The 20,322-nt window shown below is 36.3% G+C and overlaps 1 protein-coding gene across 1 annotated transcript; it reads right to left on the minus strand.

The window, feature by feature from the left end:
• Positions 1 to 308: 308 nt before the first annotated feature.
• Positions 309 to 12,708, minus strand: marchf9 (membrane-associated ring finger (C3HC4) 9). Its single transcript, XM_067445685.1, has 4 exons — positions 11,147 to 12,708; positions 2,932 to 3,087; positions 2,592 to 2,784; positions 309 to 1,308 (listed from the first exon to the last, which is right to left on the minus strand). The coding sequence occupies exons 1-4, from the start codon at positions 11,486 to 11,488 to the stop codon at positions 974 to 976; spliced, it is 1,026 nt and encodes a 341-aa protein (XP_067301786.1). The 5' UTR covers positions 11,489 to 12,708; the 3' UTR covers positions 309 to 973.
• Between the last annotated feature and the right edge of the window lie 7,614 nt (positions 12,709 to 20,322).

The following is a 20,322-nucleotide window of genomic DNA, read 5'->3' on the forward strand; positions in this document are numbered from 1 at the left end:
GAAGGATGAGTTTAAATAATTTTTGGGTGATAATTAACATTTTGACACATTATGTTTGCGCTCAATTCATTGTGTTTGTAATACCAAGTCTAATCAAACCTCCTTTCAAATCAAGATGTTGCTTATGGTACAAATGATTGTAATTCGCTGGTGTTCATATTCAAATGAAAGCTCTGTATGCGCTGAGCCATTGCTTAAAGGTTACCCTCCAAACCGCAAACAAAAAGGTATAGTACAGGTGTGTATCTGTAAAAGGAACCCACTTAAACAAAAGCCTTCGTGTGAGGATGCATTTCACAAACAGCAGATGAATAGTAGTGTTTATTCAAACGAGCACCATTCTGAATAAAATTCATCATGTCCATGTGTCGAGGAGGCATAAAACTCTACCCTCATGCAAAGGTCACTGTAAAATGTACAGGTATCTTTATTGCAGAGAAGATCAAATTCTTTTAAATGTTTCCGTCTTTTTATTCTCTGTATAATCTTATGATGTCTTATTGCACCCTCCCCCTTTGATATATTTTAGTATGTAACAATTCGTATTTCGTTTCCCTGGTTATTGTGTGGTGAACGTTTGGTTATGGTTGGCTTTCTTGCTGCGCCAGAAGCATCCGTAAACATCATTTACAACAGGTCCATATGAGTCACCATATACATCGCACGTCGGTGTCGCTTCATGTACCATTCTCCCTTAGAAAATCAAAAAGTTTTAAAAACCGCATCGATAAAAAAACAACACCAGCGAAGAAAAATCGAACTAAAAATGCAATAGTGTGCTAGATCATGAGAGTCTCGCCAATAGAAACTCCAGGAACGAATGGTGCCAATGTCTCACGCATTGTTCGTCGCGCTCCCGTGTGGATTCCTGTCCGTGTTAAAAAGTCGAAGTGAGACGTTATGCAAGGAAAAATCCCAATCGTCCTGGCTTTTGCAGGAGAAGGCGCTTGGAGCCTGAAATGCGGTGGCATCCTCATACGGTCGTGACCCGCATGACCACCTCGCGGTTGGTGGCGGTCCCGAGCCGCGGGTCGCTGGGCCGCAGCTGGCTGAGGATGTGGAGGATGGTGTAGCCGCAGTGGTGGTTGAGGATAGTCCTTAACCTGCGCACTCGCTGCCCCCCCCTGCTGCCGCTGGCCAGGCCGTGCGGGTTGCTGCGTGAGCCGCGGTTGCCTGCCTTACTGCTGGAGCTCAGCGGGTCTCCCAAGTCCTTCGACTTCTCATAGTTCAATACTTTCCACTGCTGGTTTACAGCCTGCCATCGCTTAAAGATTCTGTACACGGAGGAGCCCTCGTGGATTATAAGGCCTGCGAGGAATTATAGATTAGGGGATGTTACTAATCGATTCGCTAACACTTTACAACACGGTTCAATTGTTTAGGCTATGAGAAAATGCACTAGATTACCATGAACTAACAATGAACAACATTTCTAACAGCATTTATTCATCTAGGATAATATTACTTTATAAGTAACAAATTAATATTAGTAGTTGTTAATAGTATATTCATATTTTTGAAACGTATTAAAATAAACATTTAAAAATCATAGTTTGTTACGTTAATTTATATAAAAACTAGTTTTAATATAAAAAATAGATACTGAATTTAATTTATTTCATATGCATTTTATATTGTATAACAATAAATTACTATATATATATATATATATATATATATATATATATATATATATATATATATATATATATATATATATATAATGTTTATGTAAATCATGTTTTACTTTATCTAAACATTACTTTTAATATTACAAATACTAATATATTTATTTTATTTTAAAAATTTTGTATTTATATACATATAACACTAAAATTAATTACTTTTTAAAATATTATTAAAATTGCTTGTATAAATTATATATATAATATATAAATAATTTACATTAACATAATTTTCTTTATATATATTTAATTTAATTGTTTTGTAAACATTTGAATATTACTATTAATAACTTAACAGATTAATTCACAATATACTTAAATTTATTATTTTGTAATATTAAAACATTCACATGTATTAGTATTTGTAGAAACTAGCACCAAACCAAGATTAATGAATGCTTAAAAAGTATAGTTCATTGTTAGTTAAAGATACCTAATGCTTTATATTAATATTACAAATGATATATAAATCATACAAGTTTTTTATATAAACATACTTTTTAATAATATAAATAATGTTTATTTTACATAATATATTGCACAAATGAACAGCAGTTCACATATTATTAACAAAAGTATCATGAAAGCGATTAACAATAGTATATTTATTACTATTTATTGTTCACTAAATACAACTGTTTTTGCAATGTTAACATATGTAGAAATTAACATAACCATCTAAAAATGCAGTGTTAGTTGAAGATACCTAATGCATTAACTACGGTTTGCAAACCTCATTGTAAAGAGTTCCCATATTTCCCCATAACAAAATTACATTTATACATATCCAATCATGCGTATATGCAAATGGTTGTATGTTAGTCTATAGGAAGTCAAAGAGAGGTCCTAAACGTTATTAAAACAAACGTGTTGGCACTGATTTACCCATGTTGTTCAACTTCTCACCTATGCACACGATGTCCATGAAGCCGTACATGCCGTAGCAGATCTGGAAGAGCAGGTCCTGGCGCTGCCATTTGGCGGACGGACTGAGAGAAGACCACACCAGCCACGAGATACTGGCGATGAGGAAGAGTGAGCCCAGGATAATGGCGGCGATCTGCACCTTCTCAATCACCGTCAGAGAAATCGCCTGCCACTGAAAAGTGTGACATAAAAAACAATACTATGAGATGGCATTTTCTTGCTTTGCTTGTAGAAGCCTATAAATAGAAATGCTAGCCAGTGCCTAGCCCTGACCCAGTTTCTTCACAGCTGGAGTTAGAGGAGCGAACTGATGCTTTACCTGCAGCGGGTTCTTGGTGCTGATGGCCAGGACTTGGTACTTGAAGTAGCAGAGCTCACAGCTCCAGGAGCCTCGCTCACTGATCCAGCGGATCAGGCAGGGCTGGTGGGTGCAGCGCACGGAGCCGTCGCAACGGCATGGGCTCAACAGCTCCCCCTGCGGGCAAGAGAAAACGCAGTATGGCCGTTAAAAAAAATAGATTTCTGAAGAGCATCTTTAAATCCTAAAGTGGGCGGAGTTGGCCGGTGCCATTTAGGCAGCGCGTCACTCCTGGATAACTGAAATAGGGCAAAGAGGCAGGACGTGGGTGGAGCTGAGGAGCCTGGTTGCTGAAACCATGCCCCCTTAGTTTGACTGTAGAGGTAATCAACCTGTCACTCAAGTGGCCATGTCCTTAATTATGCAGAACTTTAAGGCTTAATATAATGTAAACGGATGAGTTATAAAAAAAATTCACCCCCCTCACAATTTTGCCGTTGTTATGAAGGGCAAAATTAGCTATATAGACTAAAACCACTTTTTGTACCAATCTGTAAATGTTTTTTTTTCTGGTGTAAAGTTGGGCATTTTAACATGGGGGAGACTCCATTTTGGCCAGTCGATGAATTTAAGTCACTTCCGTATTGGCTGCAAGAGAGACCGCGGGAGGTTAAATAGTATATTTCTATGGCATCGCTGGTGAAGTGGATTTACTTATTGTAGAGTTAACGAAAGTTATAATGAGCATTGCAATATTTAAAGCAGATGTTATAATATGTTAAAAGATTTTAAAACGTGTGGTTCATTCATAAACCAGTAAGATCTTACCAATTATGTTGTGGAAATACAAACCGGAAGACAGAATACAATGAGCGCAGCTCTGAAAAGGGGCGGGGCTAAAATATAATGTGTCATCAGACATAAATAAATAACATAAATAACTTTCTCTGCCTCTGAAGTAGCCTCTTTTCTGCTGGCGTCGCCAAGGCTGTGAGTAGGAATAAATAAGATTAGCCAATAATATCATAGCCTAACTATTATGAGCCAGTCAAATCCTCATCAAAACAAGTCCAGAGTGACCTACATTATTTTTTAGCTGCATATTCAGTTTTCATTTTGTCTTTAGACCACAAAATCAACAAATGTCACTAAAAAAGTGTGTTTTTGGTTGTGAGGGAAATTTAACCTTGTTCAGCTTCCCAAATAACCCAGAGTTAAGGAAACAGTGGATGCAGTTTGATTTTCTGGAGCAGCTACTGAGTTCTGAAAGTGTTTGTCCGTACCCGCTCATGAGTGGAAACCTGCAGGCGGTGAGTTAAACTGCATCAAATGTCTGTGTTTTGTTGGCAGTCGTGTGAAAGTGCATATAATGGCACGAACATATGATGAATCGAAAGTTATATAATGGCCTGATGTGTTTGTGGGGCATAGGTGTGTGTGCTTGTGACTCTTTAGCTCTGCCCACTGCATGTAGCTTTTATAAATGTACACTAGAAAAACACTTTACTGGTGTGCATCTTGAGCAAAACAATGGCCGTGTCATATTTTAAGATATGTCAGTGCAAGTTTCTTTCATTTAAAACAGCTCAATAATGCCTTTTAATCTTGGACTAGCTTAACCCTTGTCTGGGAAACCGGAAATATGTGCATTATAAGTACTAGTAAACAGCTAATATCCTAGTAATGTACATGCTAATAAGCAACTAGTGAGAATTAAACCCTAAAACAAACACCATACCATTCAAAAATTTGGGGTCAGAATGATTTTTTAATGTTCTTGAAAATAATTCTTATGCTCACCTAAGATCACAAATACAGTCAAAACAGTAATATTGTGAAACATAATGTAAAATATCAGTTTTCTGTATGAACATGTTAAAATGAAATGTATTCCTCTAATGTCAAAGCTGAATTTTCAGCATCATTACTCCAGTCTTTAGTGTCACATGATCCGTCAGAAATCATTCTAATATACTGATTTACCGCTCAAGAAACATTTCTTATTGTTATCAATGTTCAAAACAATTAAACTGATCAACCAGAATCAAGGAACCAATGGATTCGTGTAATAAAACCGTACAGATGAAACCAATTTTTTGGTTTTTGTTTTCCATTGCTGCATATGCCTTACATAAACAATCACTTCAATTTCATTTCGTCCAGTGATGTTTGTTTCCAGAGTCTCGGATAATCACGTAAACGGCAAGCGAGCATCCAGTGGGATCACGGCACTTCTACTGAAAGCCTCCATGGGTTTTACAATCCTGTGACATCTGTAGCCTTCTAAAGCTGCATTACAGCCGCAGAACGATCCTCATGACTGGACGCTGCCCCCCAGTACAGCGTTTGTGGTCGAGTTGATTTATGTAAATGAGATATTACTCATGAACCTGTCCGCCGTTACAAATGATAAATCGATCCCGGACACAGCGTGCATGCGGCTGCTGACGTGAGCTTTGGACTCCAGACTTATGAGCGTGTGTAGAGGATCTGAAGAGTGTGCAGTTAAAAGACGGGTGAGTTATTCTCACATCTACTGCTCCAGACACTCAATCAATACACACCTCTGAAAGTCCTGCAGCTCTGCAGGTACAACACTCGTCGCTGGGTGAATTGTCGGGAAAATGCTTTTGAGAAATTTCATTGGGAAGGCAAGGCAGCGACTTTTGCGAACTGTCACTGTGGTGCAGTGTGTGGTTGCTATGCGGTTGCTAGGCTGTTGTCAACAAAAGAGAAGCTTTCCCTGCGGTTTTCTGCCAAAATTATAACAGCCATGATTATTATTATTATTAATAATAAATACAAATAGTAAACAAAATAATACATTTTATTATTATTATTGTTATATTTTACTGTAAAATTAGTATTTAGGAAAAATTATAATAAAAAGTATTATTATTGCTACCATTAATTTTATTACTATTCTTATATTGTCATATTGATAAAAAATATTAAACAAAATAATAAATATTACTACTGTAATATTTCACAGTGAAATAAAATGAAGTATTTTAAAATATTAATACAAATATGGAGTATTTATTAGTGCTACTAACAAATTATTATTTTTATATTTCACAGTACAATAAAAATAGAATAACTAATAATTATTATAATATTATTGTTGCTATTATTATTACTATTATGTCATCCTGATATAAAATATAAACAAAATAAGAAATATTACTATTGTAATTTTTTGCTGTAAAATAAAGTAAAATAGTAATACCAACAATTTATTATTATAATTGTATATTAATTAATGATTATATATATATAATATTATATATATAATTATTATATATTATTCATACTATCACTATTGTACTGTCATATTGATATAAAAATATTAATCAAAATGATGAATACTACTAAGTAATATTTCACTGTAAGATAAAATGGGGTATTTAAAGAATAATAAAAGTTATTGTTATATTATTATTATTTTGTCATATTGATTATAACCAATATTAATGTTTTGGCCAAATTGTGCAGCCCTACAAACAAGTACAGCAAACTGGAGCTTTTTATAGCCTTTTTAATCACAATCGCAATTTTATCAGAAAAATCACCCCCCGTCCCCCGTCAACCCCCCACCCCCCAGTTTTGCATTTTGCATTGTCTAGAAAAATAATATCTAAGGTTAAGGGTTTGTTCAAATCCTCAAATCTAAGCATGAGCAACAACCACTAATAATCCTGCAAAACAACTAACTGTGATATTTAACAAGAATCCACGAATCAACTGACATTACAGACATAACGGCAGCATTTAGAGAACTGCCAAGAGAACATGCAATAGATACAATGTGAATAACAAGTCAAGGATAAAGAACAGGAAGTCCAACTGTGAGGCAGAGATACAGGACCGTAAGATTGATATAATCTTTAGAGAAAGACTGCAAAAGAACAAAAGAAACAGCGAATGGCTTCTGAAGTACTCAGGTACTGCGGCATAAAAGAAGAAAAAAGACGAAAGCAATCTGTGCTCATTAATTGCATCGATTCGTTAACTGTGGTACCAGCGTGTCTAAATGCAATTTTAAGGTGTGACTAGAATGAGAACCACTTTAAGCCTAATAATCACTATTGATTTTGAAAAGAAACACCGATTTATTATGTGTTCATCTCAATTTGTCTGATAAACACAGAAACGGGCCAGAAAAGAGACCAGGCTTTTACTCGGTACTACTGAGTCAGTCCAGTACCTGAAAAACAAACAAGAAAAATCTGAAAAGATTTGTTTAAATAAAAGAAATAAATGTAATTAATTTTACTGTGGAAATAAATACTAAGTTTGAAAGTTATTTTACACTATTTCCAGGTCACCAGTCACTATATTTAAACACTTATTATTATTTTGTTATATGTATTTTCTTGCTTCTATTAAGGCGCAATCATGCTGGAGAAGATGGTCATCAGGTGTGGATCATATTAACTTGTTGCTGAAAATCAAATGGTAATGAATATTCATTTTCTATTCAACCTTTCACTTATATTCTAATTCAAAACACATCAGATTAAAGAGGGCAAAAACAGCACTGTCACGTGTGAACCCTACGGTTCTGCACATTTCCCATCAAGTTCTCCAGTAGAGTTGACACCACGAGTCTGTCCAGTCTGATCAATGTGAGCGTTACGATAAGTAGACCTAGATGAGTCATACTGTGCTTTAAAGTACAGCCTGTCCTCCCTCTTGTTGTTTCAGTGTATCTGGATGTTATCAGAGATCCAAGGCCAGATTTGGTTCAGCCAAAATCGAGCATAAGCAGCCCGAGCTCTCGGAACAACAGCCGTACGTCTCTACATCTGCGAGAAGCGCTCGAATCATTCTCTCCACATAGTAATCATTGACAAAAAGCTTTGTTTTGTGTCTGAAAAGAGACGGCAGCATCACGGCGGATCATGATCAGCGAAATATAAAAATAAAAAAAGCCCTCTCAGCTTAATCTGATTAGAGCTTGTATCAAGCACAAACACATCAAAACAAATCAGTTTTACATGTTCCAGAAGCTCTGACGGATCAGAAGGCTGACTAATGAGGACTGATATATCACACGTCCCCCTTCAGCACGGCAGTCATGTTTAAAGCAAGGAGGTCTGTCCTTCCTGGAGCTATATGTGTTTGTATTGTCAGCCATCTATACAGTTCGGCTTGAGCAGGAAGTATGCCACTTTAAGCGTCACATCATTATGCAGTCGGGTTGCAAGCCAATCAGATGGGCCGTAAATGGTGACTAAGATGGGACGTCAACAAACGGGAAATATAAGAATGTAATGGTTATACAAAGCTTCAAAACAGAACTGATTAAATACCTATAATATAATAACATTTGAAATTTGTGCTTGCAAAAAAAAAACAGCACTGTAAATTAAAATAGAGTATTTATGAAGAAATAATAATAAAATAATGATATTTAATCACTTTTTTGGCCAAATTGTGCAGCCCTAAAAAAAAAAATCTCAGCAAACCTGGACCTTTTTATCGCATTTTTTATCACAATCGCATTTTTTATCTGAAATTCTGCGGTTACATTACCTCCCCAAATCTTGCAGCCCTGAATAGCATGTGCAATTTTCTAGAAAATGATGTCAAAGGGAAAAATATTCCAAATAATTATATTTTAAATATTAAATATTGTTTAAAATGTAAATGATAGTTCATTTCATGTTTTTAAGAGCCTCCAAAACAGAATTGGGCACTGGTAAAATATCTACAATAATATAAAAAAATATTTTAATACAGTTAAATTGTTGGTACTTAAATAAAATCAGAAAAATATACAGCTAATTTTTAATGGACACCAAAGTAAAAAAAAAATGCTTCTAATTATTTTTATTATAATTATTATTATTTTTTTAAGTATGCTTTTGTTTTTCAATGGGAAAAAACAAGTACAGTGTTCCTCAAATATATATATATATATATATATATATATATATATATATATATATATATATATATATATATATATATATATATATTACATAGTTATGTAGGTTTGAAACAACATAAGAGTAAGTAAATTATAGAAGTGCCACAGCTGAACAAATGGTGCAGTTATGACATCCGCCAGCAGGGACCAGTGACCCCTTGATCTAAAGAGGTTCATTCTGATTAAACTGAAGCTAAAAAATAACTATTAATGGCAGGGTAAAACAAACCTTAAAATCCTGACAGCAAACTCCTTATGTGTTTATTCTAGTGCCTGTTTTCCTTCTGTCAGTCCGGCACTTTAAACAGCTCATTAAACAATCTACCTGAGAGGCAGGCTTCCACTGAAATGCATCTCTCATTGAAAAAAGACACCGAGGCTGACATAATCAGATGGACTGCCAGATGGATTGTGTTGGTACATCACTAACATCTTTCCATATTAGCTGATGTCTACGGCTAACTTGCAGCAGACGAGCTTTACAGGTTTCGCACATCTGTTGTTTCACAGCTTGGCTGCTGACCAAACATCCATCCCGTGTTCCGCCTATACGATACAAATACAAACACGTGCTGATTTATCCATGAGAATCTGATTATACTAATACAGACGTTCAGGTCATCGGCGAATCAAGCAGGTCATCCATCATTGCGACAGAAAACATTGCTCGTATAAGTAGATGCCCAACATCTATTTTAAAAAATGAACGTGAGATGCAATTGTTATAGTTTTTCCCTAATATTTCAGTCTTTCAGACCATGTGAATCCTGCTTGCGGCCTGTGTGAACACAACTGTCTTTGCATTGCAAATGAATCAGCTTCAGGCTGCCCGGGGCTTTAACATCCACACTAGGATCTATACATTTCCATACAGAGCATCATTGAGATGTCTATTGCTAATAAAAAAGCAATATGAAGGTTAATTTTGTGAAGATATTGAACCTGTAAATCGACACACACCAATGGCACACCTGTATCCCATCAAAAGAGAAATGCGTTGTTAGGTAAGGTTGCATGTTGCCGTTGGTCTTTGTTCCAGGTGGCGTGAGCTTGAGCTAAACATGTTGCCAATATACTTCCTAGACAATTTCTTGCAACTTTAAGACACTTTCAAAACGTAAGTCTTCAACTGAATGGTCTTAAAATATGACACTGCCATTGTTTTGTCTCAAGATGCACACCAGTAATGTGTTTTTCCAAGGCATGTTTATTAAAGCTATTAATTGAATTCTGAGTGAAACCAGGCCTACATGTTTTATATTTAATGCAAGCAAGCAATGCTACAGAACAATATAATTTAATAAACATAATATTATGCAACTAAATGCATATTTGTGTGAATATTTTATTTTAGTGCTGTCAAATTGATTAATCACGTCCAAAATAAGTTTGCTTACATGATGAACTGTGCATAATTATGTATATATGAATACACACTCACTCATGTATATATTTCAGAAATATTTGCGTGTGTATAGCCTACTGTATATATTTATATAATTTATATTGTATATATAACACATTTTAATATGTAATATATACACATAATAATTATACACAGTACACACACATTATGTAAACACAAACTTTTAATTTGGATGCGATTAATTTTGAGGATAAAGCTCAAATGGCAATTTTGCCTCATATCTTGAATTTGATGGACATTCTAACTGCATTATATAGGCTTCATCACACAGTGAGTTGTTTCACTGCACCATAATCTTCATCAATCATCTGTATGAAATGTAAAATGAACTAAGTAGGTCTGGGGCGGGGCAACTGTTAAATACATTAATAGAGCATAACTTATTAATATAATTAACTCATTAAATCAACAGCCCTAATATATACATAACATTTATACACAGTACACACACCTATATTTTGTAAACAAAGTTTTAATTTGGATCCTGCGATTAATCGCAACTAATCGATTTGACAGCTCTTGTTTATTGACATTAATACAACTATTATACAACACATAGTTACCAAATTAGTGTTCTGCTTATAACAGGACCGTTTTTCTTAATTATTATTATTGTTGCATTCATGTAAGTGTATTTACATGCACATTTCGGACAGCATGTAGCCTACTTGGTGCATAATTATATTGTAATTAGGCTATATACCAGTGTATTGACAACAACAACAACAAAACAGCTATGCCAATGAACATGTACTTTCTGTAATGACAACAACAAGGTCTCACCAACATTTACATCTTAAATGGCAAATATGCCCGTAATTAAGGCAAAATACACACAGGCCTTGTTATTGTGGGATAAAACGGCGTTCGGGTACCTGCTCGGGCCCTTGGAAGCAGATTCGGCACTGGGGTGTTCTCATGCCGCTGGCCGTGCTGCTGGAGAGGCTGACCGCGTCCAGGCCCGCCTGCAGTTTCGGGTCTTTCTCCTCAAACGCCAGACTCCTGGGCCTGGGGTCGCTCCCGTAGTATTCTTCCTCATCATCGCGGCTGGAGCAGTCAACGAAGGGCGGCCATCCGCAGCCGCCCATCCCGAGCCCCCTCATTCTGTCGGAGCGTCTGTTCGGCTCTGCGTCACTGTCGGACCGTCTAGAACCGGATCGCATGAAAACCAGCACCTTCAGTTCGTTAAAAAACATGCGGATCCGGTTCTTGAACATGTTTGACTACATGTGTATGTTGTATGGCTGAAACGAAATTGTTTAATTGTTGACACAAAGAGTGGCTATTTTTATTAATAGTAGGCTATATATAAATAGTTATTACTATATTATTGTTGTTTTTTATATATTGTTGTTCTTCTGCATTATTGTTTGTATAAGTGTTGTTGTTATTGATTCGTTTTGGCCTGGTATTAATATTTTATTCAGCAGAAATGCAGTTGCTACCCTAAAGCCTCAGAGGAAAGTGTCCAAACCAAAGGTAATTGGTCCGAAAATTCTCTGGGCTTGATATTTTCCGTCTGATGGCATGTATGTGCCTGTTAGGGCCGATGTTGTTTCTCTAGATGCTGTTACAATCATAGGTCGCGAGGATGACAATAATAAGCTTATGGTATTGCAATGAATAGCCCGCGGTGCATTGTTTCAGCTTAAGGAGATGCAATTTTCACAAACTCCCAGCAATCCAGAGCCTGGATGCACGGATGAGAGACGAGGAAGATGCAAAATGGCATTTCGGAGCTTCACTGCCACATACAGTCATCGTCGCGAATCCCTCAGCATAAAAACATAATCCAAAAGAGCTGGAAGTTATTTTCAGGTTCAATCCTATAGTTTTTTTGTTTATTGTCCATCAGAGGCGTCATGACGAAGCTTTCACATCATTTCCTTGTGCATCTCCCCATCGACATATTCCAACGCCACCTCCCATCCCAAACACAGAGCTCAGAAGAATCCATTACGTTGGTGTTTTAAAAACAACAGTAATAATGGCAGGATTGGCTGAGAAGCAGGGGAGAAATGCCAGCATCTTTTCTCCATTTGAAGTTCATCACCATCCCCCTCCCGGCCCGATATGCTTCCTCGCCACGTTCACGTTCAAAGGAAGATGGAGCTTCCAGAAAGGAAAAATAAAAGGCACCGTGCGCAGATTCGCCTATTTCCCTTCTTCGCAGGGTGTGATAGTCAGGCGGAGCGGCTGATGCTGTGGATCGTAATGTGATGGGGATGCTGATGCTGCTCCCCTCTGATTCATCCTCGAAATGGACGTTCTGCCGTGCGCATCAACACACGGCCCTTGTTTCCAAGGCGCGCTCTCGCCCAATCAAAATGATTCATTTACAAACGTCTCGCTGCCGTGCGCGCTCCTGCTCGATTCCCGTGGGAGATTCCAAGTGTGCTGATGTTTGACGACCGCCGCTGTCCAGGGTGCTGATCTCTCGCCGTGACGTTTCCCCCTACGTCTCAAAGAGACGCGGGAAATATAAATGAGCTTTAGGTCATTCCTGCTACACGCAGCACCCACTGAACTCTGCGACACAAACTGGAAGCATATTTATGAAGATTAAACCATAATGTGCTCTCTGATCAAGCTCAGGCAACTTTAGGGGGGTTATGATGTTCTGAAATGCTATTTGGATTTAAAAAAAAAAAGTTTTACATAATATATTTCAAAATATAAAAGGGTCATGGAAATGTTCTGCTTAACAGGATTGACCCATGATATAACGACAGGCTTTAGCTCATGGGTCAGCACTCTAATGCAGTTTATTGATTGAGATTCTTGTCAATTTTTGCCTTACCAGAGCAGCTCTAAAAATTGATCTTTCGCACAGAGCACTTGCATTTATTTCATTCTGTGTTAAGCTAGGACCTGGAAGAATGAAGTGACAATTGTTTCTTTTATTGCCTACTTGATGTACTACTGATACTGATACAGATTTACACTGTGATTCCTAAAGGTGCATGTACAAATGTCAAAATTAGTGCTGTCATGATTTACCGCATCTAGCATAATGGTTTGTGTTTATATAACGTACTGTATGTGTTAGTGCTGTCAAATCAATTAATAGTGATTAATCACAACTAATATAAAAGTTTTTATTTATATAAAGTCAAAATCGATTATTCACAATTAATCAAATCTAACCAAAGTTTGTGTTTGTATACGCGTTGTTGTCAAATCGATTAATCGCAATCAATCTCATCTAACATGAAGTTTGTTTTACATAATATGTGTGCGTTGGTGCAGTCAAATCAAATCGATTAATCACAATTAATTTAATCTAACAAAAGTTTGTGTTGCATATAACGCGCATTGGTGCTGTCAAATCGATTAATCAAATCTAATAAAAGTTTATTTTATACTGTATCACATCTAACATAAAAGTTTGTTTTTTTATAATTTTATGATATACATATATATATATATATATATATATATATATATATATATATATATATATATATATATACAGTCTTGTTCAAAATAATAGCAGTACAATGTGACTAACCAGAATAATCAAGGTTTTTAGTATATTTTTTATTGCTACGTGGCAAACAAGTTACCAGTAGGTTCAGTAGATTCTCAGAAAACAAATGAGACCCAGCATTCATGATATGCACGCTCTTAAGGCTGTGCAATTGGGCAATTAGTTGAATTAGTTGAAAGGGGTGTGTTCAAAAAAATAGCAGTGTGGCATTCAATCACTGAGGTCATCAATTTTGTGAAGAAACAGGTGTGAATCAGGTGGCCCCTATTTAAGGATGAAGCCAACACTTGTTGAACATGCATTTGAAAGCTGAGGAAAATGGGTCGTTCAAGACATTGTTCAGAAGAACAGCGTACTTTGATTAAAAAGTTGATTAGAGAGGGGAAAACCTATAAAGAGGTGCAAAAAATGATAGGCTGTTCAGCTAAAATGATCTCCAATGCCTTAAAATAGAGAGCAAAACCAGAGAGACGTGGAAGAAAACGGAAGACAACCATCAAAATGGATAGAAGAATAACCAGAATGGCAAAGGCTCAGCCAATGATCACCTCCAGGATGATCAAAGACAGTCTGGAGTTACCTGTAAGTACTGTGACAGTTAGAAGACGTCTGTGTGAAGCTAATCTATTTTCAAGAATCCCCCGCAAAGTCCCTCTGTTAAAAAAAAGGCATGTGCAGAAGAGGTTACAATTTGCCAAAGAACACATCAACTGGCCTAAAGAGAAATGGAGGAACATTTTGTGAACTGATGAGAGTAAAATTGTTCTTTTTGGGTCCAAGGGCCACAGGCAGTTTGTGAGACGACCCCCAAACTCTGAATTCAAGCCACAGTACACAGTGAAGACAGTGAAGAATGGAGGTGTAAGCATCATGATATGGGCATGTTTCTCCTACTATGGTGTTGGGCCTATTTATCGCATACCAGGGATCATGGATCAGTTTGCATATATTAAAATACTTGAAGAGGTCATGTTGCCCTATGATGAAGAGGACATGCCCTTGAAACGGTTGTTTCAACAAGACAATGACCCAAAACACACTAGTAAACGGGCAAAGTCTTGGTTCCAAACCAACAAAATTAATGTTATGGAGTGGCCAGCCCAATCTCCAGACCTTAATCCAATTGAGAACTTGTGGGGTGATATCAAAAATGCTGTTTCTGAAGCAAAACCAAGAAATGTGAATGAATTGTGGAATGTTGTTAAAGAATCATGGAGTGGAATAACAGCTGAGAGGTGCCACAAGTTGGTTGACTCCATGCCACACAGATGTCAAGCAGTTTTAAAAAACTGTGGTCATACAACTAAATATTAGTTTAGTGATTCACAGGATTGCTAAATCCCAGAAAAAAAAATGTTTGTACAAAATAGTTTTGAGTTTGTACAGTCAAAGGTAGACACTGCTATTTTTTTGAACACACCCCTTTCAACTAATTGCCCAATTGCACAGCCTTAAGAGCGTGCATATCATGAATGCTGGGTCTCATTTGTTTTCTGAGAATCTACTGAACCTACTGGTAACTTGTTTGCCACGTAGCAATAAAAAATATACTAAAAACCTTGATTATTCTGGTTAGGCACATTGTACTGCTATTATTTTGAACAAGACTGTATATATATATATATATATATATATATATATATATATATATATATATATATATATATATATACTATAAAATTATTTTTAAAAAACCCGTTTATGTTAGATGTGATTCATATATTTACATTTACTATATATATGCATTTTGTGTGTATGTATATATATATATATCTATCTATATATATATATATATATATATATATATATATATATATATATATATATATATATATATATATATATATATATATATATATATATATATATATAAACAACTTTGTTTAATGTGATTAATCGATTTGACAGCAAAATGCATTAATTATCAAACCAAGCTGCATTTATTTTAAAGATAATATTTTAAATCACATGAACACATAAAAAAATATACTGTGACATTTGTTATAAAATCTTTAAAGATTAAAAAAACATGTTCAACTACTGAACATGTTCATAAATCTTGTGATGATAAACAAAGAAACTGACTTCATTAACTAAAGATCACTGCCACTACAGGTGATTAAAGGCAAAAAAAACAGTTTGTTAAAAATTATTTCAATACAATGTTTGATATTTTGTTATTTAATGAAATTACATTTATGCACTCTTAAAAGTGACTTAAATTACAATTCTGTTATCCTTATCGTTTACTCACCCTCATGTTGTTCCAAACCCATATGACTTTCTTTTTCTTTGGAACACAAAATACTTCTGGAGCTATACTGTACATAAACACATACTTGCATAACTTTATTATTCCTCATCAGTTATAATCGACAGTGAGTCAGGCTGAGTTGTCATAGCTGACCTCTCTGGCAGTACAGATCAATCTCAAACAAATCAGCGCAGACATATTGTTGATTTATTGTTACGGCATGACTATGCTGCACAAAAGCATATAGTGTGTCCGTTTTGGAATAAATAGTTGAACTTTTCCTTTTTTTTTTTTTTTGCTGTACAGTTGGTACGGAAAGTATTCAGACCCCCTTAAATTGTTCGATCTGTTATCGCAGCCATTTGCTAAAATCATTTAAGTTCTTTTTTTTCTCATTAATGTACACACAGCATCCCATATTGACAGAAAAACACAGAATTGTTGACATTTTTGCAGATTTATAAAAAAATAAAAAACTGAAATATCACATGATTTAGAAGCACCCTTTTGATCTCATACAGCCATGAGTCTTTTTGGGAAAGATGCAACAAGTTTTCCACATCTGGATTTGGGGATCCTCTGCCATTCCTCTTTGCAGGTCCTCTCCAGTTCTGTCAGGTTGGATGGTAAACGTCGGTGGACAGAGATGCTCAGATGGGTTTAAGTCAGGGCTCTGGCTGGGCCATTCAAGAACAGTCACGGAGTTGTTGTGAAGCCACTCCTTTGTTTTAACTGTGTGCTAAGGGTCATTGTCTAGTTGGAAGGTGAACCTTTGGCCCAGTCTGAGGTCTTGAGCACTCTGGAGAAGTTTGAAAAACACCCCCACAGCATGATGCTGCCACCACCCTGCTTCACTGTTTGGACTGTATTGGACAGGTGATGAGCAGTGCCTGGTTTTCTTCACACACACCGCTTAAAATTAAGGCCAAAAAGTTCTATCTTGGTCTCATCAGACCAGAGAATCTTATTTCTCACAATTTTGGAGTCTCCATGCGGGCTTTCATCTGTCTTGCATTGAGGAGAGGCTTCCGTCAGGTCACTCTGCCATAAAGCCCCGACTGGTGGAGGGCTGCAGTGATGGTTGACTTTCTACAACTTTGTCCCATCACCCGACTGCATCTCTGAAGCTCATCCACAGTGATCTTTGGGTTGTTCTTTACCTCTCTCACCAAGGCTCTTCTCCCCCTATAGCTCAGTTTGGCCGGATGCCCAGCAATAGGAAGGGTTCTGGTCGTCCCTAACGTCCTCCATTTAAGGATTATGGAGGCCACTGTGCTCTTAGGAACCTTAGGTGTAGCAGAAATGTTTTTGTAACTGTGGCCAGATCTATGGCTTGCCACAATTCTCTCCCTGAGCTCTTCAGGCAGTTCCTCTGACCTCATGATTCTCATTTGCTCTGACATGCACTGTGAGCTGTAAGGTCTTATATAGTCAGGTGTGTGGCTTTCCCAATCAAGTCCAATCAGTATAATCAAACACAGCTGGACTCAAATGAAGGTGTAGAACCATCTCGAGGATGATCAAAAGAAATGGACAGCACCTGAGTTAAATATATGAGTGTCAAATTGGGGCAATACTTAGGTCTGAATACTTAGGACCATGTGATATTTCAGTTTTTCTTTTGTAATAAATCTGCAAAAATGTCAACATTTCTGTGTTTTTCTGTCAATATAGGGTGCTGTTTGTTCATTAATTATAAGATTAACTTGAATGATTTTAGCAAATGGCTGCAATATGACAGAGTAAAATATTTAAGGGGCTCTGAATACTTTCTGTACCCACTGTATATTTTAATACAGAAAGACATGTTCTGGGAAATATTTAAATAATAAAGTTTGAATACTATATTGATGTATATTGATATTCTAAGATGCAATTTGTTTATTTTTATGTATATATATATATATATATATATATATATATATATATATATATATATATGTGTGTGTGTGTGTGTGTGTGTGTGTGTGTCTTAAAGCTAACATATTTTTTATTTAACAATTTATTAAAAAATAATACCATACAAGACACAATAGACTGTAATTCATACTGTACATACACTGAAAAAAGGGTGTTGGATTTACATGATTTAATCATGTTCATCTGTCCCGCATACATCACAATATATTCACATAATTTCAACATCACGGAATTAAGTCATTTTTAAGTGACTCAAAGTAGTATCAAAGAGATCTTATATGGTTCTCTTTATCTAATGTATTAAATATCATGTATTTGTCACATGACTGGATTATAAGATTGTACTAGCTAGCTAACAATTGCAGCATTGCATATTTTAGAGAATTACATGAATCACAAGCAAAAAAATAGTGGATGGATGAATGGAATTTAGAATCTTGGATGGATGGATGGATGGAGTGTGTTTGTGTGGAGGATGGATGGATGAATGGGAGGGAGGGAGAGTAGATGGATTTTAGTTTAGCCAGTGCACAGGTTGGCTTGTTGCTCCAATGCTGTACCAGGACTGTCCTTTTCCAAACAGGTGACCAATCGGAGTGTACAGTACACACTCAATGCTTGTTTGTCACAGACAGACGGGCTGGTCCGTCTTCATTTGTACTAACAACATGCATCTAGTCCATTCCATTATTTATGCGGTTATTGACCCGCTTGTCTCCCCGTTCTGATGGGAGAGATTACTCTTCCGGTTTGTCCAACTGGATCTGCGTAAGGAATCACGATCAGCTCCATCATCTGTCCTCATCAGACTCAGCCAACAAATATCACATTGGTCACAGCAGAGAGCGATGCTTTCCCATTACCGATCACAACACTCCATATGTTGCACATTTACATTTAGGTCCTTGCTTTTCAAACATCTCAGACCTTTTGCCATATCTGTCTCTTGACGGGTGGTCAGACTGGTTTGTGCATATGAACGCTCATGGAAAGGAAGGAGAACTGGCACGTGTCCCAACCTTGAGCCTGAGTGTGCTGACAGGATGGGGGTTCGCTTTGCTGAGCATGACCCAAGTCCAGTTGACCGGATATTCAAGGAAACCAGACACCTTACAGTGCACATTTTACTATAACATAAGCACCCAGCAGCACAGAAAGACGAAAGATAAGCAATGTTACATTACCATTTAGACCAGCTGCATAAATTGTACATTTTGCATGTAATTTAAAAACAAAACTTGCCCAATTAAAATTAAATTCCCACCATTCTTCCATTTTAAATTCAGCTGATGTGCTTATGGTCTCAGCTGTGAAGCATTCAATCTATTTGTAGTGGCCACTGGCAACAATTATTGATGCGCTAAAGCTCATCAGTACAAATGTGGTGATAACTTGCCAATGATAAGAGTCAAAGATTAAACAAGTGCCTATAACACTGCAGAACTCTGAAGGACAGTGGCCCTCCAGGAGGAATAGACAATCCTGCTATAGAGGGCTTGGTTGCGTTTGCTTTTTGTTCCATTGGTCACCACATGGGGGCAGTATCTTTTGAGATACAAAGACACTTGCCTTATAAACCGCCTTATAATGACTTCACCCATGATGTAAAAATCATTGAGCATGGACACAAAACAAATCAGCAGATACACAGCAGGAAGTTTGTTGTTGTTGATGCTGAGAATGGAAGTGGAGTATTGCACAAATAAATTGTTTGTCTTTGCAACAAGAAATGTACCTTTACAGCAAACTAAAAGTGTTTTGTCTCTCACTAGGGGAACATTTTGTAAGATAACATTGTTTACAGTAGAATATTTTTTCAGAGCCAGCATGACTCATTTTACACACTCATCCCACACATTGCATAATCTATATATAACAGCTTAGTGTAAGTTCTTTGCAAAAAATAAGCACCTTATCTGGAGTTTTTTTTTTTTTTTTTTTGAATTATCAACAGAATTTAGTGTAGAATTATTGGACGAAGCTAAATCCAAATAATAAAATGCACATTAACACAGATTAATCTTGCCATATTTTTTGCTGTTGCGACGTCAAAGGTTGTGTGTACCATAAAACTATGAGAACGAGGAAAACTATATGGGTAGGGTAGAGCAAGATCTATAGTATCATCCAAACCGTAAAATTACAGTTTTAACTTTACAGTTCAAATAATAGGTTAACAAAAACAGAACGTTTTATAAAATGACATTTCACATTTCAGCCTTTAAACCATTTAAGAAAATCTTAGAGTCAAATTAATTTAAGATATTTATATATACAGCATTCAGGCATAACATTATGACTAACTAAAATAAAAAACTGATCTTTTCATCATGGCACCTGTTAGTGTGTGGGATATATTAGGCAGCAAGTGAACATTTTGTCCTCAA

The sequence above is a fragment of the Pseudorasbora parva genome, chromosome 6 (assembly GCF_024679245.1).
Source record: "Pseudorasbora parva isolate DD20220531a chromosome 6, ASM2467924v1, whole genome shotgun sequence".
NCBI classification, from domain to species: Eukaryota; Metazoa; Chordata; class Actinopteri; order Cypriniformes; family Gobionidae; genus Pseudorasbora; species Pseudorasbora parva.